Consider the following 27,985-nt stretch of genomic DNA (forward strand, 5'->3'; position numbering starts at 1 on the left):
TACTTTATACTAAGATTTTATTTTACAGATTTTGATACCAATTTAACCTGACAAACGAGAATCAAATCTGCATGCTAGGTTCAGTATAACAATATTGACTACGAGGGTCCATTAGGAAAAACACAAAATGATACATAAATGATTCTAAGCGTATTCAATCACATATTGAAAATATTTCACTACGTGAACAGGTACAATGTACATAATACTACAGTTCTATAGCTGTAAGTCTTGATCAAGAAGTTGAGTAATGTTGATTGTGACACCAAATTAACAGATTTACCAATGTCAGGATGGATTTCTATCTTGTTTGTCAATTTAAAGTTATTAGATCTCGAGATTTATGGATTTTAGATCAGCATTGACAAAAAAATACTGGAAAGAAAGATTACACAACCTCTTTTTGAGGACTTTCTGATAAACAAACTAAGAAACTAGGATTTTTCTTCAAACTTGAATATAATTTACATATGACAATTAATCGTAATAGGACACAGGAATTGGACTTTGTCAGGTTTTAAATCTAATCGATCAAAGGACATGTTCTCAACTTTTCATATCGTCAAGAGCAGGATAGGACAGGAAATGGGACAAATCTAGAACTTTTCTTGTTACGAGGGCGTGTAGAGTGAAGGACAGAAAACGTTAACTAATGAAAGCATGTACACGTCCTGAGCTATTCCCTCCTACAAGAACATCTAGAGTAGGATGGAAGTCGATAATAGAACAAATACTCTGCAGATGCTCCCCCGTGAAGGAGAAGATCCTAGACAAGGTGGAGCCGGCCTGCCAGGCCTCCATCTCTCTAGGACGACCCATGCTGCCGGTGAAAACCAGATCGTCATTTCCAGGATGCCAACGTGCCTATGCAAATTAAAGGATTTTTTTCTCTAGAATTGTAAAAAAGATTGAGATTCTTTATGAAAAGTACATCCCCTCTCTTAAAAAATCAGAATTCAACAGACGAATTCCCCCTTTTAGTACTTTTACTTAATTAAAAAAAAACTTTTCACCCTGAAAAGTATTTCATAACAGATTCTTTCCTTGATGGTTTGTCTGGTCTACAATACCCTTTTTTAATTGGATATCCATGGTAAGCTCAGTAAATTTTTTTAATTTCATTTGTGGGTTGCATTTTTTTGCTTCAGAACAAAATTGATAGATTAACATAATTGAACACAATTCAAGCCACATTATTGTTCAGATAAAGTTTTCAGGGGTAACGTAATTAGGCATGAATTGTGAGTGGGCTGTCACGTACATAACGCCCCTATACAAGAACATTAATAACCTTGAAAGGTGTAAGCCAACGACCCGTCTGGTTATTGTGCCGCGTCTCCTTTCCTCTGAGTTGAGCCTCAAACTTGCTTGTGTCAAACAGGCGCAGCTTGTCATCATAACTGATAGTTAGCACCTGAATATTAGCACAAAGATATTACACAAATATAAACGTTGTCATTGTGTTTAAGACGGTGTTACAGGTTAAATACCGATTTATGGTCATGACATCTTAGATTATGATATGTTGACTAATTATTGTTATTGATTAAGGACAACCCGGCGGCGTTAAAAAAGTCTGGAGCGCTTTGCCGAGTAGCATAACCAGAGTTCGCTGCAGGTACGAGTTCTCTACAGGCATGACACCGGCACTCCTACTCCTCCTAATCGATCTGCTCGTAATATTTACAAAAAATGTGTCTAGTCGTTTTGCCCAGTTCTGCTAACATAAGTGTAATTGTTTCATTCATTTTTACGCTTTCTGAAAACATTTGATATTGAACCGAAAAGAAAAATAATAAGTAAAATGAAAAAAACAGTTTTTATTAGATGAATAATTATTATAGGGGAAGGAAAAACAAAAAAGTTCAAAGGCTAGACTGTTGATTTTGATATGCTTTTTTTCAAAATCCTGAAAATAAGACAAGGTGGTAGGGGGGGGGGGAATTCATCACTGAATGCAGTTAGAGTCTCAAAAAGAAAATTTACCTTATTTCCCGTGATAGGACTGAACAGAGCACTACTTACAGATTTTGTATGCCCTGTCAGTTCACAGATAGGATCCATCAAACCTTTCTTCCCCTAGATAAAACATTCAACATGAAAGAGATAAAACATTTAACATGAAAGAGATAAAACATTTAACATGAAAGAGAAAAAACATTTAACATGAAAGAGGAATAAAAAAGGATTTGAGAGATCCTTGGAACAGTTTTTCTTCGAATTGAACAGGGGAATAAATTTTATTGAAATAAGAAATTTTGTGAATGTTTTGGTGTAGGTACAGGGTGTCACACGTCATTTCGGATCGTTCATGGCTCTAAATTTCGATTTTCGGGAATAATTATTAAATTAAAAAAGAATAAATCATTTTACAAAATTGTAGTGGACTAATATAAAAAATTTGCACGCAGAAAGCATCAGGTTTTTCAAGAATTATGTGTTCAGCGTTAAATCTTGGAGGTAATCTAATACGATATGGGACGCTCTGAATATTGGGGAAATGTAAAGTATCTAAAAGGGAGAAAACAGTTAATTCACAACTTTTCTTAACCTTGACAAGACACGACTTTGCTTTGATTACCAAGAGGTACAATGGAAATTAAAAGAAGTCACTCTCAAGTAAGAAGAGTGCCTGTAGACGTGTAGGCAAGAATCAGTAATAAAAGGAATATAATGAACCTTATTACGTCTCAAGTTTCAATTATTAAAAAAAAATGATAATTAACCCAAAATTTCTTCAAACCTGGTTCCTAGTATCATATATGAAGCATCCGGCTTTAGCATTGGCAGACATGAATATATTGGATTGGACCGGATGAACATCGATACATTTAGGACTGGTCCGCGGGTTGAAAATTCTATACTCCTAAATATATATTAGTTATAGACTTAATTACATATAAATGTAATAATACTAGGCTTTTACTGCACCCCCTCTCCTGGCGGTAGTTAGTTCTATTGTAAACAGCAATTCTAAAAACAATTTCGTTTAAGGCATTTTTGGAGGTTGTCTTCTAATGCTCAGTCAGTGGCACTGCAAATTTTTACCTTAATCTACTCTTTTTTCGGAAATCTGTGCGTCGACGATTTCGGATCAAAAAGTGTAATGAATGGATGAAATTGTTTAAAGAATTGTATTTTTTTACGTAATATATGACTATTGATTTAATAAGAAGAATTGTTTTGCTTGTATATCGTGAAATCGGGTGTCATAAAAGAAATTATTCTCATAATTGTTTTTTTTACATAAGAATTAAGTATCGCTCTAAGGATTGGATTCATGTATTGTATAATTACGAAAGTACAGATCTCAGAAAAAGTACATTTAGGTCAAAACTTGCAATGCCAGTTAGCATAAGAAGAGGACCTCCGATCAAAAAGTACCTCAAGCGAGTTTGTTCTTATAATTGCTTTTTGCATAATTGTAATTTGACGCATTTCACTTGTGCACTCTGAATTTGCACATCTCAGAAAAAGAGACATTTATGTCATAACTTACATTGCAAGTTTGCATACGAAGACGACCTCCAATCAATAAGTGTCACAAAGGCAATTGTTCTTGGAACTGCATTTTTCAAAGAAAATTGTTTATTACAATAATTACAGGAAGCCTATTGCTTACTTATGGTGAAATCGCAAACCCACTGAACACTTTGTAGGTTTATGTTAATCTGTATTTTTATAATATAAAAGAATATACACCTGTACTGTTTTATCAAAACCGGTTCGTGTATCTACCAGTCCTACACATCCACTCCCACCCTAACAAAAAGAATAATTGGTTTTGTTAAACATTCAACCAACCATCGTAGATCTAAGATTCATCTTAAATTGTTCTGCAAATCTGCTCATCTAGCATCGGTGACATTAAATCGACATACAATATATAAATATGTGGGAAGATGACCCATAATGTAACTGCCGGCTTCTAGCGCGCCGGTCAGAATGCTCGAATATTTATTTTGACCTTAGAAATGAATTCCTCATACCAAATTACTATTAATCGACATACAACATGTAAAAAATGTACTAAGATGACCCATAATGTAATGGTTGGCTACTAGCGCGCCGGTCAGAATGCTCCAATGTCTATTTTGACCTCGGAAATGAATTCCTTGTCCCAATTTTGCTATAGTTTGATGTATCTCATGCAACTGTTATTCTAACTTAGGCCAAACTTAAAACATAAGTATTCAAAGATATTTTCTTTTCTTGCGCGCGCGCGGACATTTAAGCCTTTGGAGGTGAATTTTTGTTTCAAGAGTGTCAGGAAAAAACCTCAATAATTTAAATATTTAACTCAATTTTCTCAGGATTATATATGGACTTCAAAACATTTGAATACCAGACATTAATATCAAAAGTGGCCATCCTAGAGTTTCTCGAGAAAAAAGCTATGAAAAAAACATAATATAATTAGCAATGGGTGTTTTTGCCTTATATTTTCACCTAGGATAACAAATTTCCATGTTTGATAAAAGCAAACTTATACAGAATAAAGTTTTAAAATGTTGGAACCTTCTCATATTGTTGTAAAACCTTTAAAAAGTCTAAAAATACTTGAGTTTCCATATTAATAAACCTTCGAATTTTAAAGATTGCATTTAATGTTAAAAAGAATTTTTTTAAAAAGAAATAATCAGACGAAATTTATTTTCCGCTTAATTTCTAATTTATCTTGAATTACTCATTCTACTGTGACATATCATTCAGGACCAAACTATTTAATCAAAACTAATTAACTACTTTACAGGGAAGTAGAGGGAATTTTATTTTGCTAACAAAACAGACAGAACGAAGAGGGATGTTTTGTAGACAAATATTGGAGGAAACCCATGGTTTAGTAAATCTTTTAATTTCCCAAAAGATTAGTTTTAAAAATGCGCGAAAACTTTCTCGAAAACTGGGTTATCATTTTACATATCTGCCCCCAAGGGACGTTAGGTAATTTAACCTTCCTCTGTTGGGGTAATCAAAGCTCGATAATGTTGGTCAAAAGGTGGTAAAAAATTTAACAACGTTTATTAAAGCTCGGGCTCCATCTCCTACCGCTCCTGTTTGTTCTACTCTTAATTGATTTAAACTGTATACCTTGGCTACAAGGTAGGTAAAAGCGTCGATCTGACTGTGAGCTGTCATATATCCACCTCCCTCGATGAAATCCTTATCCCCATACACAAGTCTAAATATTTTGGCAAAAATTAGAAATATTTTCTGTTGCAATAGAGGACGCAATAATAAGGACGCACCAAAACTAAACAGTAAACACGCCTGTTGAGGACGCATACAAGGACGCACATTAAACATTTCTATTGACGACGAAAGGATGCAGATCGAGGACGCACATTGAGAACAAATTTTATCATAATTTATATGCGACTTTATGCCAATATATGATATGTTAACTCTAAACGCAGTAAGGTTAGGTAGATATGTTTCAAATCAAATCAAATGGCAAGTTCTAAAACTATCTTAGGCTTCTAAAATAATATTGAAAATTCAGACGTTAGTTATCCGCCTTCAGGAAAAGACACTGGATATTCATGCTATTCTTTCTGGGAGAATAAGTTATAAAACATAAGTTATATATTAATTATTATTTATTTACTAGATTGGTGAAAATAAATAATTTTTTAGTTGAAAGCATCAAAATGTGCATTGTGCAGTGCATAGCAATTTCTTTTCAACAGGTCCACGGATGCCTAGTTTGACGTAAAACAAATAACATATATTTGAAACAACCCTTTCGTCTAATGTTCAGAAAAATAAAAGTTAAATTGAGAAGGAAAGTTAAAATTATTTAGAGAAGATGGTTTCTTGGATAGTTCAGAATTAAATAATAGAGCTTAAATTTCCAAGAATAAACCCTGCAACTAGACAAGAAATATTAATTACAAGAAATTAAAGGGAGAGACCGGCTACTTAACATATTTGAACTTAGTATGCAGAATTGTAGAGATTAACTTAAGGATTTATTTGACACCAATGAACGATTTTTACGGTGTACAATTTTTAAATATGAGGGTATAATCGTTTGTTATATTTCACGCGTAGTTTCAGTCAGCAGAAGACACGTTTATTTTACAATTCTTCAATAACATGGACATAACATGTTACACATACTATTCTACAAACTAGAAACTTCATTCATTGAAAATAAGTTATTAAAATTCATTTTAAAACCTTGCAGGTTTATGCTAATTTTTTCAGCTAGGGTCTCTTGTTGGAGGTGTAATTGTGAAAACAACATTTTGAAGAAATCTGCGAAAAAAATTATAGAAACAGCAAAGGTAATAGTGATAATAAGATTATTAATTCTACGGCTCTGCTATGGCTTTCATCGATAATTTTTATCAAGAAATATGTTCCAACAGCAAATTAGTTAATAAATAAACTATTTTTTATCTACAATCTACAGGTTTTGTCCGGGTCATTAAATAATTGTGAAAAACGTTTCTTCTTCTGGGCTTAACAAAGGGTAAAATATTAAAAATGACTTTACGCTCTAATGTCGCATTGGTGTCAAATGAATCCTAAAGTTTTTTCTCTACACTACTGCAATTTCAGCTCAAATATGTAACATAGCCGGTCTTTCCCTTTAATCAAAAATGCGGCGAACCTTGATAATTAATTACAACTAATTGGTGAGGAGAAACGATGTTAACAACATTCAATAATATTATATATTATATCCTTCATGCTTCTCCTAAGAAGAGACTGAAAGGAAAATTTCTATGAACAAACAAAATGAATGCTTCACAGGAATTATCTAGATAAAATTATGAATGGGTTCAAGTTTGAATATAATCTAATTCTTGAGTGCTTGCATTAAAACTGAATTGATTGGGAGGATGTATTTAATTTTAACAAAAAGAGGGGGTTCGACTTAAATTTACCTATGTTGCATCTTCTCAGTGTCCAGCACTCTTGTAGTACCATCGTAGCTAGTGGTAACCAGCTGGTTGCTGTTGTACCTATGTAAAAATACAATTACAGAATGTTCCAGCATAAAAAACTTACTACAATAATACCAAGTGACGTATACATACACATTACACATACAGGATTACCTGAATAAACTAAAATATTATTGTAACTATTGAATATATTGTTAACTGTAATTTTTTGTTGCTAATTATAAACTTGGTGTAAGTTTCCTTTTATCTCTACGAAATTAAAACCCATATTAAATCGCCCAAAAAAATCATTTTAACAATTACATAAGAATTATGGTTGTTAAATGTTGAACATCATTTTTAATTTTTGTAATTAGAACAGAGTACCAGTGTTTTGGATCCATTAAATTTTAATTCAGGGGTGCAGCTTGGGTTTTCCTTAAAATTTCCCTTTGTCGGAAAGACTATAACACAAAGGACAACAGGGACCAATACCTTGTACCCTTCCTCCAACAAATCTCCTTATCTCTGTCCTACCTGCTCTCCCACTCAATTTCAAAAGAACTATTTGTAGAGGCCTCAAAGAGTAGAAACAAGAAGCAAGAAGAAAAAAGAAAATTGAAAAGGAAAAATTGGAAGGGAAATCTCTCTTTATTTTTGAAATGGGGGCTTGGAAGACGATCGCTCTCCCCCCTCCCAAGAAATTATCAGGAATTAGTGTTTTGCTTAGTCAAATGAAACTCCGGAGCAAACAATTCAATATAGAGTTCTGAAAAAAGAAAGCAAGATCCTCAGCCAGTTCAATTAAATACAGAGTTCAGAAGACAAGCAAGATCCTCTCAGCTAGTTCAATTAAATACAGAGTTCAGAAAACAAGCAAGATCCTCTAAAATTAGTTCTTTCTTGTAAAGCGGCAAACTTCAAGGATAACCAATTTTTTTTTTCAAAATTAGCCAAAATATGATTGAAAGATATACTAACAAGAAGAAGAAAATGAAGAACAAGAAATATAGAAATCTCAAAATATTTTCATCTGATATCATATAAATACTTAAAAATATTGTAAAACTGAATTAAAATAAATCATTAAAGTAAAAAAAAATATTTTGATTTAGATCAGGACCCGGAGCCTGGATCTGCCCATTAAAAATTAAAGGATTTTTTGAACAAAGGAAGAATTCTCAAATTTTAGCAGTTATAAATTTTTAGCTTTAAGTTTAAATTTTGCCACTCTTTGACCAAAATGTTGCAGATCCAATGAAATCCAAAGAACTGATATAAACTCTTAATAAAAAGATATGAAATTAAAGTGTAAAAAACATATCAGAATAAATTGTGGATGGCTTATGCATTCTCGTTCATACAGGTTTAGTCTACTTTTTAAAGACCTCGTATTGAAAAACACCTGACCTTTCTCTTCATTAAATTTTAAGATCAAATGTAGTACACAGGCAATTAAAAACTCTGTGCTAATATTTGTCGATAAATACACTTTAGTAATTTTTAAGGCGTGGCCTGGTGCCAAAGAAAGCATAACATTACAAGTATTTTTAACGTTGTTCTGCCTTGATCAAAATACTATTTTTAACAAATATTTTTTACCTGTCCCAACTCATGCAGTTGACTGGTCGTGTATGTGGGGTAAATGAGTGTACTCCATGTTCCTAATCAATAAATAAATAATCAATCATCAATCAGTCAATATTCAATAACTAAATGATCAATTATCAAATGATCAATTATAAAATAATCAATTATCAATAATCAATCAATCAATCCAGTCAATCCAGTCAATCAGTCAATCAGTCAATCAGTCAATCAGTCAATCAGTCAATCAGTCAATCATCAACCAATAATCAATCTACCATTAGTCAATTAATCAATAATCAATCAATAATCAATCAATACTAATTCAATAATCAATTATTAATCAATCAATAATCAATCAATAATCAATCAATAATCAATAATTATCAATCAATAATCAATTAATATTTAATCAATCAATCTATATTTGATCAATCAATAATCAATCAATCAATAATCAATCAATAATCAATCAATAATAAATCAATAATCAATCAATAATCAATCAATAATCAATCAATAATAAATCAATAATCAATCAATAATCAATCAATAATCAATCAATAATTAATCAATAATCAATCAATAATCAATCAGTCAATCAATATTTAATCAATCAATCAATGATCAATCAATCAATAATCAATCAATCAATAAACAGTCAATAGTAATAAAAAATCAATCAAGTAATAGTCAGCTTACAATCAAATCTTGTTATCAATCATTTTAATCAAAATGTAAAACCCTTTTAGAACAAACCTTGGATGAAGTATCGGCAACATCCCAGAGCCCAACACCTCCCCATTTCGCCCCAGCACTCACCAGAACCTTAAATGAAGGTTAAATGACCAAGGGACAGCTAATATCTCTATTGCATTAAAAAAAACATGATTGAAGGAAAATGAATTCTCCATATTCCGAGGTCAGTCAGAATTATAATTATTGGTTTGTCCAAGTCAAAAAAAAAAATTCCCTTCAAATAGAGGTGTGATGAAATCAGTGGCTTAAATAATATCATTGTCAGCTAATAGAATAATCTAGGTTCATCCAAGTATGCTGCGAATCATTTTTCTTATATTTTAAGCGAATTTTCATGATAAAACTTGATGAATCTTTCAGAGAAAAAGATATTTTTAATAAACTCCCTTTTTCAGCGTTCAGATTTGGGTTAACAGAAATTTTTGTTTCTACAGTTTTGAAAGAAATTTTGCCCATTCCATGGATCAGCATATTTATTCGGATCTGGAGCCAAAATCTTACGGATCCAACGGATCAAGATTCTAAGCACTGCCTGTCAGTAAATTAAATCATGGTGACTTGTCGCTCTGGATTTTTAAAAGGATTTTTTTTAACTTTCAACATTTCACAAATTTATTCTTAAAAATGTTGCTTCATTTTTTCTCAGGTTCTTAGCATACTGTTAACAATTTTGAAAATTGCAAAACTTCTCAGATTATTTTGAAACGAACCTAGTTATGTCCAACCACTAGCTGATATAGAGTTATCACATTCATGACTAAATTCTATAATTTTGGATGAATTACCTTGTGACTGGAGGGATGTATCGCCATGGAAAAGATACGATCTGGCACAATCTTCACAACTCTTTCCTCGTTAATTGTCATCTTCTCAAATCTTGCCTCGTAATCACCTGTTTCAGAGGTAACAAATTTAAAATAGATATAAAAAATAATATATTTCAATACTCAAACCTACGGAAAAATTAATTTTGCTTCAACTCATTCAATTATAATAATCATTTAGTAAAAGCTGCAAAGTTAAGAAGAAAAAAGTTTAATTAATTGATAACAGAATCAATTTAAGATAATTTTGCTTACATCCCAAATCATTAATTTTCATTACGACATTATTGATCTGATTTTGCTAGAAAATAAATAAAAATACATCTAATGTTTAACTTGTTGTTAACCAGTTGGTTTAATTGTTATTATTATTATACCAAAAAAACTGACAATTTTACCTTTTTCCTTTTCTTCTGATCCATTCATCCGTGCTATGTCAGATTCAGATTTCAGGTTGAAGGAGATATTTTCCAGAAACTCTCGAGCACTCTTCAGCTCACTCTCATCATCTCCATTCTTCAGGGTATCCTAGGTAGGTGATTAAGTAGGTAGGTAGGTAGGTAGGTAGGTAGGTAGATATGATAGTTATGTAGTTAGGTGTTAAGTAGGTAGGTAGGTAGGTAGGTAGGTAGGTAAATATGGTAGTTAGGTAGTTAAATGTTAAATAGGTATGTTGGTAGGTAGGTAGGTAAATAGATTGGGGGTATAGGATTAGGTAGGTTGGAAGTAGAGGATTAGGTAGGTCGGGAGTATAGGATTAGGTAGATGGAGAGTATAGGATTAGGTAGGTGGAGAGCATAGGATTAGGTAGTTGGCGAGTATAGAATTAGGTAGGTTGAGAGTATGATTAGGTAGATTGGGAGTATAGGATTAGATAGGTTGGGAGTATAATTAGGTAGATTGGGAGTTTAGGATTAGATAAGTTGGGAATATTATTAGGTAGATTGGGAGTATAGGATTAGATAGGTTGGGAGTATGATTAGGTAGATTGGGAGTATAGGATTAGATACGTTGGGAGTATGATTAGATTAGGTAGATTGGGAGTATAGGATTAGATAGGTTGGTAGTGTGATTAGGTAGATTGGGAGTATAGGATTAGACAGGTTGGGAGTATGATTAGGTAGATTGGGAGAATAGGATTATGTAGGTTGGGAGTAGAGGATGAGGAAGGTTGGGAGTATAAGATTAGGTAGGTTGAGCGAATAGGATTAGGTAGATTGGGAGTATAGGTTTAGATAGGTTGAGAGTATGATTAGGTAGATTGGGAGTATAGGATTAGATAGGTGGAGAGTATGATTAGGTAGATTGGGAGTATAGGATTAGATAGGTTGAGAGTATGATTAGGTAGATTGGGAGTATAAGATTAGATAGGTTGGGAGTATGATTAGGTAGATTGGGAGTATAGGATTAGATAAGTTGGAAGTATGATTAGGTAGGTTGGGAGTTGAGGATTCGGTAGGTTGGGAGTATGTTTAGGTTGATTGGGACTTTAGGATTAGATAGGTTGGGAGTATTATTAGGTAGATTGGGAGTATAGGATTAGATAGGTTGGGAGTGTGATTAGGTAAATTAGGACTTTAGGATTACCTGTAATTCCAAAGTCTTGAGAGGGAGGGTTAAGATTTCCTTTTCTTCCACTGGCTCTGGTGCATATCTTGATATCTCTGCAACCTTAATAATAAAACTAAAGAAAACTTCTCTTAAAGAAATAGGTTTTATCTAATCAATTTGTGAAGGGTCATGAAGGAAATTGAAGGGCCTTGAAAGGTCTTGAAGGGTCTTGAAGGGCCTTGAAGGGCCTTGAAGGTTCTTGAAGGGTCTTAAAGGGTCTTGAAGGGTCTTGAAGGGTCTTGAAGGCTTGAAGGGTCTTGAAGGGTCTGGAAGGGGATTAAAAGGTCTTGAAGGGGCTTGAAGGGTCTTGAAGGGTCTTGAAGGGTCTTGAAGGGTCTTGAAGGGTCTTGAAGGGTCTTGAAGGGTCTTGAAGGGTCTTGAAGGGTCTTGAAGGGTTTTGAAGGGTCTGGAAGGGGATTAAAAGGTCTTGAAGGGGATTAAAGGGTCTTGAAGGGGATTAAAGGGGATTAAAGGGGATTGAAGGATATTGAAGGGGATTGAGATGATGAAATGAATGATCAAATAAAGGTGAAAAGAATACCGATGTGAAACAGGATTGCATGAGGGTCACCGAAAATCCCGACAATTCGGCCCTTTTAGCTGATCAGCTTGAGTAAACGCAATAAATACAAAATAATACAATATTTTAGTGTTCAAAATTTGTAGTCGGCACTAATTCGGGTCAGGCTAAGCGAAGTTTTCATTTTTAGTTTGGGACGATATTCTTTAATTTTCGAGCCATATACAACCAAAATATTTAAAATCCAGCAGGACAAAACCAAACAGTCCTTACCATTCCACCGCTTAATCTAGAGGATTTCCTCGGTGGTAAAACTTCCTTAGGTTTAGGATTAGTCAGCAGTCCACGCTTCGAAGCTGCTGACTTCTTGGAAGCAGAAAATAACTTTGTTTTAGATTCAAGAATTCCTGACATCATACTTTGCATTTTCTGGATATTTTTCAATCTGAGTTTCTCAAATTCTGATAATTCGGCATGTTCTATATTCACTTTCTCCTGCTTAAAATGAACAAATCAAATCAGTTAAAATATGAAGGGTTACTCTGAGTCATTTCAATCTAAAATTTTTGTAAAATGTAACGTATGAGAATTAATTCAAGCAATGAACATCCATTAAGATAAACCTTATAGAGAATACATAAGTCTTTGTTCGGCCCGAAAATCGTCTAAGAACTCCCAGACAGTTAAAAAAATCACCAAGATTTGATTCCAGTGGGGAGAGTGGAGAGAGGGGTCCAGATATCCGATTAAAAAAATTTCGAATTTGATATAAAAGTTTTGATAATGCTTTTGACTTGATATAACCAAAAAATAGTTGATAAATGTTTTCACTTACATGTAGGTTTATTATATATAAATTGATTTTAAAGAAGAGAGAGAAGGGGTGGACATTTAAAGTTTATTCAAATTAAGTTCCATTTCCCGCAAAGACCAGAGTCTTGATCCTCTCTGGAGAGAAAGTGAAAGCAGTCTTATACTTGACCACTGTATAGCGTAATTTTAATTGACCCTCCATGCTAAGATGACAATGCCCAATTTACAACGGTACTTTTGAAACTATAATCTGATCTAAAATGTGAAAGATACCGTCATTTTCCAGACTAGAAAATTGTTTAACTTTCTTCATTGATTATTATAAGCAAGAAATGCACAAGCCACTTTTACAGAGAACCCGCATATGATAACAAACAGTGTAAAGAAACAAATAAATGGATAACTAATTCATACTTGATCAGACAAAGCTTTTAAGGGTACCGCTATAACTCGGACATTGCCATCTTTCCGGCCATGGCGGGTTGAAATTACGTTGACAGTCCCTTTAATTAAGAAAACTAAAAGTTGAAGATTCAAAAATACTAATTTTGTTTCGACTATATTTGTTCATTCCTGTTTGGGTTTCTTTTTCTTGATTTTACTCTCATCCTCACTTTCACTCTCATAATTACCATCTTTTTCATCATCATCATTATCATCTTCGCTTTGGTTTTCATTCATATCAATAGTTCTAGCTCGGGTTTGACGTTTGGGTGGAATATAGTTCACAATAGAACTTAGTACAACTCTTTTCGAGGACAGTGCAGAGGCTGCTGTAGAGGATGGTACCGAGGCTGTTGTAGAGACCAAGGCAGAGGCTAAATAGTCAGGTTTCAGACTTAAATTATAGCTTAACAATTCGACACTAGGTAGCACCAAAATTTGTACAGTTTTAGTTATCCACAAATATCACGTTGTGATCAGAGGACAATGATTAAGTTTGATGTCATGTTAAATATAAGGTAATCTAAGGTAAAAAAGAGGGATCTCAGAATAAAATCGAAACACCAAAAAAAAACTAGCATTTTCATTGATTTTCTATTTGACCTCCGGAAGTCTTTGATATTTAGAGGTCAAAAATTGCTAGAGTACGAGAAGGATCCGTGAGATAAAATCCAAAGGTCATAATAGAGAAAGGCCAAAATAAAGGTCAAAAATCAGCCTGCACACACTTAGATGAGTGTCAAATATCACAAAGCTTTAAGAGGGCAACAATATTTGTTTTTTGTGTCTTGTAGGCTTTTTTTCTAAATTAACTTAATTTTTTCAGACATTAAAATCTCATCTGAAGACTAGAAGGTAAAAATTTGTATTGTTGTATTTCTGTATCTGACCAAATAATAAAAATTCAATATTTGTTAGAGAAAACTTTCAAGAGGCAAGTTTTAATTGATTTTACGATGTACTTTGTACATTGTACATTGTAAATTGTACAAAAAATTGAAATATGATGAGTTTAAAACAAGTAAATAGGTTCCAATATCTTTCGATGATGTTCTGAACACTATTTACATTTGTTTTCATAGTTCACAAAAAAGAGAAAATATTCATTAAATTTCCAAAAATCTATGTGATTCTGAAGAAACAGATGAATTTATTTTTTATTTTGAACTTTTGTTTTGATAAAACTTTTCAATAAAAGCAAGGGAATAAAGTTTGAATTTCACTAATGCATTTATTTTAAATAGAAAATAGAAAATTAGTGGATAGGAAGGAACAATGAAAAGTTGTAACAGGTTGTCAACAATTAAGATTTGCAATTCAAATTTCTAATGCTTGGAAAACTTATATGGTAAGAAGAGGGTTGAATTCTTTGTAAATTTCTAATTTCATTTTACAACTTGACCAATTTTTTAAAAATCCTGTTCAACACCATGTTTAAAATTATTTGAAACCATGCACCAAAATAAAAGTCTAGTCAAAAGTCATATCAAATAGTTAATAAATAAAGTCCCCTAATTAGACTTTTAGGATGATTTACTTCCACAATGCCATGTTAATGTACTAAATCGGAATGAATTGAGATTACTTAAGATTTGCAAAGACTTCATCATTATCGTTTCTGCAGGCTAATTCACGAAATCATCATAAGCCGGAAATCATCAGGTTGAGACCTTCCCCCCCCCCCCATTATATTGCAGCTAACATCCGACATTATCGTCAAATCAATCCTCAAATAAAATAAAATAAGGGCGAAATCCCCCCCCCTCACACACTCTTCCCCAACTAAAAGAATAAACCCAGTATGACTGAAATATATTAAGTTCAGTTGGGCAAGACGAGCGGGGAGGACTGGCTGAGGGCCGAGCTGATAAGAAAACGTTGGGGTTTAAGAAAGTCATTATAACTATGAAATAAAAAATTTATTGTTATCTAGCAAATAATGAAGGCTTGTTACTACTTACCGACTTTCGTCTTCGTTGTCTTGATTTTCGGCTTTTTTATCCCATGTGATACACCTTTCATCCTGGGCGTGATATTTGAGGGTTTTCGTCGAAGTGCTCGCACCATTTTCTGTCTGAAACAATCATAGTTAATCATCCAAATGGTATTAAAATTTAGGACAGTCAACTATTCACAGAATATTAAAAGGACTGTATCCGTAATTTTGTGTGACTTCCTATGCAAAGATGGCAGTGACCGATTGACAATGGAACCCTTGAAACCTTAATATTATCAAAAATGTGTAAGATATCTTCGTTTTCCCAACTTAAAAAATTGTTAAATTGTTAATTATCCCTCACTTCTTTTAAGCAAGTAATGCACAAGTCACTTAGCTGAAAACCCGCAGTTGAAAATCAATTGAAAGAAACAAAAACATGGTTATTCAAATAAACTTTATGAGACATAGCTTTTAAGGGTACAGTAGAAACTCGGGCAGTGCCTTTTTTGCATGGAGGGTCAGACAAAATAACACATTATACACTATAAACATTATACAATATACACTATACAGGCTATACCAACACTATAACAGTTACTATAACTAAAACTTTAAATTGATTTTGAAAAAATTGGACAAAGTTGCATAATTTATAAATTCTTGAACTTAACTTTTCATTTCATCAATTTTTCAGTTTTTTCGTTTTTAAAGTATTTTTTTTAATAATTAATTTTTCAATTCGGGAATTTTTCTTAACAAACTGGATGAACGATAAGTTTCGAAGAAGACACAGCATCTTTAGTTTAGGGTCTAAGGATACTGCAACGCTGGCTAACAATTAACTAATGTCCCTGATCCTGAACCAAGGATCTACAAAACTGTGGATTCGGATCCATAGTATTGGAGAAAATCCATTTAAGCACTTCGGAAATCACAGCAGATTTGTTTGAAAAAAATACTTCTTCCGGTCAAGTATCATGTGAAGTGTTGAGTGTTTTTTTCTCTAAAAAATTTCTTGAAGAATTCGTAACTTGAAATCATGATTGCACAGGCAGGGGCAACCTAGGAAAAAATATCAATTAAACATTTTTTTTGTGTTATTCCTCCTTTTCTTCTTTCTCTTTGGTTTCATAGTTTTTATCTAGACTTCTCTTCGCCTTTCTTTCCTACTTTTCACGTCCATTAACCATCCCTTGTAACTTACCTCCTTTACAACAATCTCAACATTTGCTTAGGATTTATCTGCTTCCTGTACTGTTGTCCACTTGCTTCGGTTTTTCCTTTGAACTTTATTGTCATATATTTTTGACATACATTTTAGCCTTTCCATCTTTCATCTTTCATCTTTCCTCTTAACTTTTCTAACCCTTTTAACCCTTCTAATCAGGGAGTGAGGAATAGAAGGGAGATATGTACTAATCTAGCCCGTTTCTCCTCACTTAATCATTATGACAAAACCGCCTCAAACTATAATTCTTTGTCTATCTTAACTCACTCAGTCTTTACATAACAAGAATTTGTATTGAACTATCTTTATTTATAAAACATGGTTATACCAGAGTCTAAAACTAAAGAACGAAAAGTTGACTTAAATTTTAAGTTCATGGTTAAATGCCACTTCTGACTTAATTTAACGATTCACCGACAAAAGGTCAAACGATACAGGGTCAAACGACAAAGGGTCAAACGACAAAAAGTCAAACGACAAAGGGTCAAAATTGCGACAAAGGGTCAAACGACAAAAGGTCAAAATGATAAAAATATTTTTTGATTTGAAACATAGGAAACTCGCAACCCTCCTATCAATTTTGTACATGGATCTCATATGTTAGACATGGATATAATTGACCATGTAGCTACTCATTATTTTACAGAACTTTTAACCTCGAACTTAAAATTCGCACATTCTTTAGTTTTAGACTCTGGCCGGTATGACCAGCCAGGTTACAAAAAAACTAAAAATAGAATTACAGAATTAATCATGGTAGTGCAGTAAGACAGATAGTTAACTATACTGATATTTCAGAGTTTATTACAGATATAACTGTCGCGGTTCGCCCTACCATATGATTATAAATGCTTTGCAGACGGGTACTCCATTTGTATATGAAATATTCAGAATAGGTTATTGTATACAGACATATTTCTTATTCAAATGAAGTACCGTCTGCAAAGCATGAAGGGCGAACCGCGTCAGTTATATCTCCCTTCAATTACTCACTGCTTTTAACCCTTTTACCTCTCTTTTACCCCCCCCCCCACTAAAAAGTGTGTGAAGCACATTATACCTTAAGAATTCTCGGTGTAAGCCCTGCAAAAAGTCCCCTAGGTCCGCTTTGCTTCAGAATATCCCGAAATATCTCTGAATTGGTCCGGATAACTCCTTAAAATATTTTCACAGGTCAAAAGCGGGATGTAAGAGACTCTTACATCTCCAGGATATCATGTACCTTAATTAAGCTTTAATTATGTCTTTCAATTTCCATATTTATTTTTTTCAGCTATAAATCAGAACTTCTGTGCTGTGAATCTCGGGATTAAGCATTAATCTCCACTTTCTGCAGACCTTCGGATACAATTTTATTCCTCTTGGATATACCGTGGTGGTCGCACCCTGTAGGGACTCTAAAATGAAGGTATCAAGCGTTGAAGCAAATAAGATTATTCTTAAGATATTATAGGAAAGAGAAAAATAAGAAAAAAATTTAATAATTTTTTCTGTGTGAGTATTTTATCCGGAGAGTATACATTCCGAAATAAGTACCTTTCATATACTAATATTTCTATTTATAGATAATAAATAAATGAAGAAGTTTCCGACAAATTATAGAATTATGTCAACCTATTTAGTAACAATAATAATTCAAGCTAAAAAACGAACTTAAGATATCCAATGGACACTTGAAAATTTAAGGATATATGCTTGTTCCCTCAATGAAAGGTAACATAACTGACAACTGACCAGTGATATTAGGATATCGAAGAGGAATTAAATAAATCCGTAGATCTTCATAATATTGAGTTCAATTCTGTATAAACATATTTAAGTTCTGACCTAGGAAAACAGTTAATAAAATCAATGTCAAATCACATCAAGTCCGCATGAAGAAGATTGTTTCAATGCAGAATCTAACGATGAAAATTAAATAATTTTGAGTAGGCAAAAAGTGTTGACTGAATCAACAATCGTCGTCGTATATATCATTTTAATGAAGACGTCTCTATATTTAATTTTTTTATTTCTACCAAGCTTTCAAACTGATAAAATGTAAATTAACAGCTTTTCTTTGTTTACTTGTAAACTTATGATTTGAAAAAAGCTAGTTAGAAATCATAACTTAAATAAAAAGTCGTCTTCATTGTTTTGATATAAACGCCGACATTGTGCGTATTGTATAACATTGTTCAATATTTTCTCTTGACAAATGAAAAAGGACGAGAAACCTGTTGATCCGCCGCCGATCATAGTTTCCCCGAGTTCGATCTGTTTTGTCGTCTTCACAACATCAAAAGGCAGGGTGATTGTGCTAGCCACAGTTCCAGCCGCAGCGCCACTCAAGAAATTAATGAGAAAGGCATCATGGCCGAGCAGCATCTTCTTCTCAAACAACTTCTTTGTGCCCTCGTACAGGGGCCAGTAGAGAGCAGAGAAAGGAACATCTCTATAAAATAAATCATGTTCAAAGCTAAGGCATCCTTAGGTTAAATTTAAAGAAATTGAGCCGCGTCTTAAATTTATATATATATGTGAGCGAAAAGCTTTATTACATATGTTAATAAAGTAAGTCTGGGCCAAGCTAAAAAAACGTTTGTAAACGAAAGATTTAAAAATCGTTGAGGATTTTATCTATATCCAAGATTTAGCATAGTGTAATAAATAAATAAATAAAATGGTCAACCATCATCCCATGTAATCGCTTAAACATAAAAGATTCTTTGAAACTCATGAAGGCCAAAAACTTAAAGTACAAAAAAGTTCATTAAACTTGATGTTTTTAAGTTAATGAACTAGCTAATGAATGGTTGATACTATTAAATATTGAAAATAAATTATGATGAAGGTTTAAAATTGGGAGGAAAATCTGAAGTTTTGTTCTTTAACGATTTTTTTATTCTCACCTGAGTAAGGTAGCAGTGTATCCACTCCAAAGGCCTAAAACAACATTACATAATCTTTATTTTCTTTTATCAGGATTTCTTTCTAAAATAAAGTTTCTGCTTTCAATATTTAATAATTATACGGTTAATAAAAGTCACTGTACGATTGTTTAGTTATACAATCAATTAAAAAAAGTGATTTTCTTATTAAAAGTTGGAAATAGGAGAGCATTGTCATGAAATCTTTTTCAAAATAATGATTTTCAGAATGTTTACTCAATGTTAAGATTGGGCCTCCCCCCCCCCCCTCGACACTTAAAACTTAAACCTATACATTTTTGACGAAAATTATAATATCTTTAAACCTGTATGAGGAAATATGAAAAAAAATATTCAAAATTAAAATTAAAAGATTTTTTAAATGATTAAATTCTAGAAAATTAAGTAAGCTGAAGCCTAATCCGAAATTTAATCAAGATAAAATAAGATCCAAGGTTTTGTAAATTTAGTGAAAAGATTGGACGGTATTTGTCTTTTTTAATCAAATGTGTAAACTCTGAACTATTATTTAGTACAAACTACAGCCTGACAGAAGAAGGCTGAACCAGTGTGATCCAACCAAAAACTATAAAAGCAGGTTGATTAAATAATCGAGAATATTCCCCTTATTCTGTCAAATCTACGAGTTATAATAATATCAAAATGTAATTTTATTTTATATTTTAAAAACTGGGAAGTCATGTAAACTAGATTTTATCAAGCTCTTATATGAATCTAATATTGGCACATTTAAAATGTTAAATCTGTACACGTGTAAATAATATTGAATCCCAAGCTTTCACTCAAAATATAGCAATCGTCAAGTTGCAGGAGATCAAGATCATTAAGACTCCCTAATCTTGTATCAAGAAGTGATCCGTTGTTCAAAAAGCATTCAAGGTACATATTAGTTATCAAAACTTCAAGCATAGATCAATTAAAGGACTAGTTTCATTAATTGTATTGCAGTTGTTTGATCCAGTTGATCATCAAGAGTGATCAGTATAGCCCAGAGTTCATCAGGCTCCAAAAGAGGCTAGGGTTGTCTCACAAACACAAGCAGGTTATTAAACAGAACTTATTGCAATGTATTCATTTGAAGAAGATAATTGACGTTGAATCGTGATTTTAACTGATTGATCTTTAGATATGGAACAGGATTGATACGAGATATCTTTACCAGAGATGCCTATCTACAGTTTGATAAACAACTTTATCCTACATCTTTTATTCACCCATCTACGCTCCCAGTCAAAGATCTCACGGTGATCTAGAGGGATCTCACGGTGATCTACAGCACAGAGCTAGTCTGGAAAACCTCCCAAGTATTGTTTAAATCTAATTTGAGATAAACGTTGGATTAACAATAACTCCTAGGTAGGCTGAAAGAATTAAGCACGACTGTATGTTTCTTCAAAACTACTACTGTACTCTTGAGGGATTGTACCAAGATCAATTCCTGAAGGTGAATATTACTCCTGATATTTCGATAATTATTCTTTGAAGAAAAGATTGTTCCCAGGCCTGACTTTAAACTAGTTTCCTGATCTACGTGCATTCATCCTACGGAATTATGGAAGAATTGCAGGCCGCATTATTCACAGGATTCAATTAGAATATTATTGTCTAATAAACCTAATCTACATAGTCTCTGTAATTACCACAATGAAAACTAGTTCCTTATTGTCTTTTCCATTCAAAGGAGTGATATACTGTATGCAGCTTGGGACACTGTTTTATAATATTCTCATTGAAACTGACGATTTAAGCTTTCATATAAAGTTCTCATATAGTGTTTCAAATCCTTTATCTGGTCGTAAGATTTCACCAGAAATCACATTTTAGAAATGTGTATGATAATCTTATGAGGAAAAACATGTGATAATGGAAATTCTTAAAGATACCGTTCACTTATTTGGGTAATTTCAGGGTAAACTGAACTGCCTATTCGCTCTTGATTGGTAATAGTCTTACTTTTCAAATACAACTGTGGCCGGAGAAAAAGCCGATTTTTCGTTCAGAATTTGAGCGGAAAGGGACGGTCCCTCTCTATAGACACTATTTGATGTTTTTTACAGTAACAGCAGCCCAATAACATTTAAATTTATTATATTTTAATGTCATTATGTGTTCGTTATTATGAACTAAAATATGAAAACTTTTGATATTTGAGTTAGCAAGAAATTTAAGTTTTTCGTATTAAAACATGTAAAATATGTATACAAAGACGACGTCTCTACGACAATCAATAAATCATTACTCGTATTTTGGTTCGTAGATTTTGTAGATTTTGTTCGCGTATGTGCACAACTTTTCAGTTGTCATGCCGCGTTCAATTCAGCTTTTTACACAGGCAATACACAATTTTGAATGCGATAAAATAGTGTTATTTTAGAAATAGATAGTTAAAAAAAAAAAAAATAAAAAAATAATGACATTTACAATTAACGATCAGATACTACAGTTTAATTTTATATTCGAAATTTATTTTGATTCACAACATACTGAAAAAAACATCAATTAGTGTCTATAGAGAGGGACCTTCCCTTTGCGCTCGAATTCTGAACGAAAAATCGGCTTTTTCTCCGGCCACATTTGTCTTTGAAAAGTAAGACTATTACCAATCAAGAGCGAATAGACTGTTTAGTTTACCCTGAAATTACCCAGATAAGTGAACGGTCCCTTTAAACGAGATGAAATAATCTTAATCTTGATGTATTCTTTAACGATGGCCATCACTGTTTTATTTTATTTTCTAATGTTACAATACTAAAATGTTAGAAACCCTTTTTTAAGTAAAAGTTGATTTTTCATTTATGTGGTGTGATTGTTTCCTTAGTTTAGTTTGTTTACCAATTTTTTAATGAAATTGCTTGACTAGGGTTAAGATTTAAATGTTAATTTCTGAATTGTATTTTAATGCGTAACAACGGTCCCAGAAAAGCTTAGTCTGATCCAAGTATTTATTAGATTTGTGTCTTTTTTAATCTGATTATTTTCATTAGTTATTTCTCTGCAAAAACTTGCAAATCTCTTGCAACCGAAACAACGGAGAAATAATCGGAATTAAATAATTATCAAGCCAGAAAAACGACGATATCTTTCAATTCAAGTTTGACGGCTAACATTGTGATACGGAGATGTCGCTCTATGAATTACAATCACAGTTCAATTAAACGGAGCAAAACATGGTTTTTTTGGGAGACTTAATTGTAAATAAAAAACTAGTTATAAAAAAAGTAGTTTTTGTTAGGAGCAAAGAGAGGATAATCAAATAAAAATATGTTTCCCTGATTATACCTTGAATTCCTCGTTGTTTGATCAACTCCGACAAACAAGACTTCACCTAAAATCAACCTTATCATCTATCCAAATATTAACCAATGCTAAGGATCCATTACATCGGATCCGAATCCTGGATCCGCACTGAATTAAAATGGGTCCAAATCTGGATCCCGGTCATTTATTTAATATTTACTGAATTTTTTTTAACAAAGCAGAATTTTCAAAATTTTTCTTAATTTTTTCGCTTATTTTTTAAAACTTGATCAACCATTCAGAAATCAGAAAATTTCTATAACCTCTCTTTTTTCAATAGTTCAGATTTGGGTAAAAAATATTTTTTTTGCCGTTTTTGATTGATATTTTGCCCCTTGGATCCGTATACGTGGATCCGCATAGTTTTGCGGATCCGGATCCAGGAAGTCGATCCTTTGCACTAATATTAACAGGATAAAAATATCTGTTAATAATAAAACTAGCTGTTAACCCTATCAGCTGAAGGCATTAGGCTTGAGCTCCGGTCCGTTTATAGTTTATAAGCTATCCAAAAGAAGGAAGTGTTGCTGCTTAAAACGCTCTCCAACTAATATCCAATAAATTAAAAACATAAACACTTATCAAAGTCATACTTGTCCATTGTCTAAAAAGGGCAATAATAAAATAATCATTTTAATCATGATTACTAATAATTATTAATCCATGATTATTCGCCTCAAACAGTAATTTTTCGATACTTACATCGTTCCCATAGCAATCTGATAACGCAAACCTCAGATATTAAAAAAGTGCTATATAAATCCACGAAATTTGAAATATCTTAGATTTATACCATCACGGGATGAACTGAATTTAGGGAGTTAGAGGCAAATATTGAATTCCTTTTTATCCTTCGATTCCTAGAAAAGCATGGTTAAATTTATGTAGGTCCTTCATGGACACTTAACAGGAATGATTTAGATGGAGGGGGGGGGGGGGGTGGAGGTTTTTGTTTGAAAATCATTTAAACATTTAATTTTGAGAACAGAAGTTATTTTTTCCCACGACCCAGTGTAAGAGATTTGAAGATTAGAAAATCTACAAACTACGAACTTGACAATTACCTGATAAAAAGCCATTTTTTGGCTTTGCATTTTTGTGCGAACAAGCTCTAAAGGATTCACAAGAGTAACCGCCCAGATCCGCGCCAATCCTCCTGAAATACAAAAAAATGATTTTGTTTTTAAAGTTAAGATCCAATTAGTTCATTAATTCAGCTCAGCTTTAAAAATAATATTATTATAGAATAGCTATTCGACATTTGTATAGCGGAGATTAAAATTCATCAAAATTAATATTTATGAGATATTCAAACGTAAATCAGGGAGATAAACATAAAAAGCTGAAAAGGAGAGAAACAAGAAATTAGCGTTGAATGAAACTTTCAAAATAGAAGCGTGTTATAATCTAGACAGAAAATAAGGAATTAACAACGAAAAACGAAACATAGTTTAAAATTGATTTCTAGAATCTACCTGAAGCTAATGCTACCCAGACGGGTTCCCCTTGAACCACGGTGTTAAACCTCTTGTTGATCATTTTCTTCAACTGCTCGTAGGTTGTGAAGTAGACCATGGTGGTGGGGACTGCCAGGACCAGGGTAGGCGATAAACCGGACCACAGGGACCCTACTCCCTCAACCTGCATTAACAAGGGGCATTAAATCAGAAGTAACAGGGGGGGGGGGGGGGGTAAAAGGGGGTTATTCGGTTAAATTAATGTTGGAAGAAACCCACATTTATTAATGAGTGAGAAACAGTTGAACTGCGCGGACTAAGTTGAACACATCTCTGAACTACATTATGATCAAGTTCACTTCAGAAATGGATCAAAAACCGAAAAATACATGAACTTTTTTACTTTTTTTCAGTTTACAGTAGAACATTTCCAAGGAAAAATTGGTTTCTGAAAGCTCTCCGAACTATAGTCAAATTTTACAACTTGCCATATTGAAATATTGATGAACTTGGAAAAGAAATTTTAAGACTCAGGAACTCTTGCATCCAGATGGAGTTGGCATTGTGAAATAAGGATTTGTTTGGACATTAACCGGTAAGTATTGCCTGCTTTCGAAACATATTTAACAATCAAGAGGGGGGGAGGAAATATCAAGAATCGATTTTAATTTCAATTATCCGATGAAATGATGAACTTACCTTGGCTATTTTGACGAGAGCATCTGTAGTTCCTGTAAAGTATTTGGGCCGATTATACCATTTACAGTTACATATCTCCTCAACCGTGTGCAGGGCTCGTACAGGGGGGTCTCCGTTCATCCTTCGCACCCGCAAACAATAATAATAAACAATATTGATAATATAATATCTTGTCAGACCTATTCAGTCTTCAAATTCACAACAAAAGAATTGTTCTAATCTTGGCAGAAGGAGCGGAGATGTATCCCAGGATTTATATTTTCTAGATTTACCTTCCCCTCCCCCCTTGGCAGAAGGAGCGGAGATGTATCCCAGGATTTATATTTTCTAGATTTACCCCCCCCCCTTGGTGGAGGGTGGTGGAAAACATATTTCAATGTAAAGGAGAAAAAATAAAACATAAATTAAAAACTACTAAATTCAGGGGAAATTTATCTTTAAAAGGAGGGCGGGGGGAATGATTTTTCAATAAATATGTACACCTGGAGGGGAGGAATGGGAAAAATATTTTAAGAGGATGGGGGGGGGGGGTTGCGTGGTAATATTGCAAAGCAACAAAATATTAATTTTTACAAGCTTACCGGGGACAGATATGGTCCATAATACCGTTGCTGTACAGAAAACATTTCCTCATGTACACTTGTTCCTGGGCCTGTACAGTTAACAGTTAATTTTAATGTACTTTAACTTTAAGGGACTATCCACGTAATTTCCAGTGAAACTCCTTTTTGAGTAAAAATTATGAAGTAAATCTTGTTTTTTTTTCCAACAGAAACGTAAACATTTTAATTGAGGTTCTCTATTACTTGGAAGATCTTAATGAAAATTCCAACCTGAAGTCTAATTTTAACAACATCCAGGGGAGTCATAAAAAGGGAGACCATGAGTGCCCCTGCCCCTGAGCTTAACATCTGCTGCCGAGGACTAAGGGCTGACCCTTCAGGGACGTTTGAATCGTCTCTAGAGAATGCCATTGTCTCTGCAGAGTGAAACTGAACAAAATAAATACTTCCAGTCAAAAAAAAACTTATAACAGTAAGGTGAGAAAAGTCATGGATGATAAAAAACCTTGACAAACTTTGTTTATTGTGACATTGAGATAATGAACCTCAGGGTTACGTATTTTTCAGAATAACATTAAAAACCGATTTTCGATGATTTTGGAAAAAAAATTAGATGTGAAATTTTTGATGGGCTTGGGGTGAAAAAAAATTAAATGCGAAATCAAAAGACAAGTTTTCTTCCTTCATTTCCATATTTTTTACCCAAAAAATTCATTTTTTTCACCATGAAGTCATTGTTTTCCCCTAAAAATTAAAGGGTGAATGATTTTTTGGAAAATATACACCCCTGATGAACCTGATTAATTATTTTTCATTGCCACATCCCCCTTCCCACTAAATTCAAGTCCCCCCCCTTGAAGAAAACTATTTACCTTATTCGCCCTCCTTCTCGATTCTCTTAAAGGTTTTCGTCAGCTCTTGTTGCTGCTGTAGCCTTAACAAATATCTTGTTTACTATTACAAATATATAAAATATAAAAAGGGTCTTTCAGGATAACTGCACCGGGAATTATTTAATTGTCGTGTTTTTTTTACTTTTTGTATGAATCAGAATTAATATCAATCATCGTCGACGTAATTTTCAATGATCTTCAATTTGAAAAAATTAATGCATAATTCAGAGAAACAAAGGAACTCCAATTCCAACACAGCCATTAAACTTGAAAAATAGCCAAAAGTAGAAAGTTTTCTTAGTTTAAACATTGTCCTTAAAATAAACTTTAAAGAACATACTTGGTAAAATTTTCTGTTTTACGTTGCTGACGTTCCAGATCTTTTACTATTCCTTGGTGAAGCCTAGATCTATCATCTATCTAGAAACAGTCTTAATTTTATAAAAACTTAAGCCTAGTGAGAGGAGGAGGGGGGAAATAATTAACCAGGCAACAGCCTGATTTATAATCGCCTTTTTGATTTATTTGACCAGATTAAGAAGCCAAAATTTGAAATTTTTTTATTTAAAAAGAATTAGTAAAAGCCTAAAAAAACTTATCAATAACTCTGACGATGAGTTACAATGCATTTAATCAATCAATCAATCAAACAATCAGTCAATCAATCGTGAGTTATCTCTTTACCTGTTCTTGATGAACAGTGTAGATGATACCAATAGTACCCACAGTGGTTAGCGCCAGAACAACCTAGAAAAACTATAATAAACTTAAAACAAGGAAGGGGGGGGGGAGATGCCGAGCGCCGCGGCTAGGACAGGCTGAGGGGCCGGAGCTGAGGCCACATGATCAATTTTACAGAATGTACAAAATCCAAAAATCGCTCTCTAAGAAATTAACCTGAATTCTTTGAAAATTATAGTTATACACATGTGGCCACATACCTTAGAAGCTGTTGACATTCTACAAGCCTTAGAAAAGTTTTCATGTGTTCACCTAATGATTTCTGAAAATAAAGACATAAAATTATGCGTAAGTTCCAGAGCTATTTTATCGATGGCCAACCTTTGTAATTGTAAGACTGACAACTATTTTTGGTCACTTCGCGCGCTTACATTGTGTATGCAATGTATTCTTTGAAAACCGGGGATTATTATATAAATTCAGAAAATCAGCTGATCCAAGTCTTATGAAATACTTGTAGAAACAACGACATTTAAAAGAAAGAAAAAGACGATATTTAAAACTATCAAAATAATTTAGTAAAATAATTCCTTATTATATTATTTCCATACAAATCGTATAGTTTTAACACTTTACCCAACATTTTACGAAAGAAGCTAAACAGACAATATTTGTTTTTGAAATTCTTTCTTTTAATTCCTCAAATATGTTTAAATTTAGAGTTAAATATCTGAATAATCTAACCAAATGGTATGTTTTTAGCAATTAAGTAGCGTACATAAAGGGGGGCAAAGTGTGCACATATCTTATGCCAACTACGCGCACGGCGTACCCCCCCCCCCCC

At 33.1% G+C, this 27,985-nt stretch overlaps 2 protein-coding genes across 5 annotated transcripts; both read right to left on the reverse strand.

Annotated features, from left to right (window-relative positions):
* LOC111702472 (WD repeat-containing protein 76) lies at positions 1–15,564 on the reverse strand. Of its 2 annotated transcripts, none has more exons than XM_023474170.1 (15): positions 15,416–15,564; positions 13,584–13,828; positions 12,471–12,692; positions 11,654–11,737; positions 10,465–10,594; positions 10,028–10,134; positions 9,243–9,311; positions 8,499–8,560; positions 6,897–6,974; positions 5,092–5,182; positions 3,703–3,762; positions 2,744–2,866; positions 1,987–2,079; positions 1,292–1,414; positions 1–864 (listed from the first exon to the last, which is right to left on the reverse strand). In XM_023474170.1, exons 1-15 carry the CDS (start codon positions 15,549–15,551, stop codon positions 646–648), a joined length of 1,842 nt encoding a protein of 613 aa, XP_023329938.1. In that variant the 5' UTR covers positions 15,552–15,564; the 3' UTR covers positions 1–645. The 2 variants fall into 2 exon arrangements, with proteins under 2 accessions (XP_023329938.1, XP_023329937.1); XM_023474169.1 differs by having other exon boundaries at positions 12,471–12,695.
* LOC111702474 (solute carrier family 25 member 40) lies at positions 15,530–27,510 on the reverse strand. 3 transcript variants are annotated; one of them, XM_023474173.1, is made up of 14 exons: positions 27,402–27,510; positions 27,145–27,207; positions 26,801–26,880; positions 26,440–26,501; positions 25,838–25,996; positions 25,586–25,656; positions 25,005–25,125; positions 24,324–24,489; positions 23,913–24,004; positions 22,831–22,876; positions 19,513–19,546; positions 18,838–19,055; positions 17,682–17,776; positions 15,530–16,455 (listed from the first exon to the last, which is right to left on the reverse strand). In XM_023474173.1, the coding sequence occupies exons 5-14, from the start codon at positions 25,976–25,978 to the stop codon at positions 16,369–16,371; spliced, it is 1,071 nt and encodes a 356-aa protein (XP_023329941.1). In that variant the 5' UTR covers positions 25,979–25,996; positions 26,440–26,501; positions 26,801–26,880; positions 27,145–27,207; positions 27,402–27,510; the 3' UTR covers positions 15,530–16,368. The 3 variants fall into 3 exon arrangements, with proteins under 3 accessions (XP_023329941.1, XP_023329939.1, XP_023329940.1); XM_023474171.1 differs by having other exon boundaries at positions 25,005–25,140; XM_023474172.1 differs by lacking the exon at positions 26,801–26,880 and having other exon boundaries at positions 25,005–25,140.
* Positions 27,511–27,985: the final 475 nt, after the last annotated feature.

This window comes from Eurytemora carolleeae, unplaced genomic scaffold (assembly GCF_000591075.1).
Source record: "Eurytemora carolleeae unplaced genomic scaffold, Eaff_2.0 scaffold508, whole genome shotgun sequence".
Taxonomy (NCBI): Eukaryota; Metazoa; Arthropoda; class Copepoda; order Calanoida; family Temoridae; genus Eurytemora; species Eurytemora carolleeae.

Coding starts and splice junctions, on each gene's coding strand:
- LOC111702472 (XM_023474169.1), bottom strand. CDS start 15,551: ATGATTAACTATGATTGTTTCAGACAGAAAATGGTGCGAGCACTTCGA. Junction 8,561..9,242: donor TTGCCGATACTTCATCCAAG/GTTTGTTCTAAA, acceptor TTTATTGATTAG/GAACATGGAGTACACTCATT. Junction 1,415..1,986: donor GTCCTATCACGGGAAATAAG/GTAAATTTTCTT, acceptor GCTAATATTCAG/GTGCTAACTATCAGTTATGA.
- LOC111702474 (XM_023474172.1), bottom strand. CDS start 25,978: ATGGCATTCTCTAGAGACGATTCAAACGTCCCTGAAGGGTCAGCCCTT. Junction 25,141..25,585: donor ATGGACCATATCTGTCCCCG/GTAAGCTTGTAA, acceptor TTATTATTATTG/TTTGCGGGTGCGAAGGATGA. Junction 19,547..22,830: donor CAAACAACGAGGAATTCAAG/GTATAATCAGGG, acceptor ATGTTGTTTTAG/GCCTTTGGAGTGGATACACT.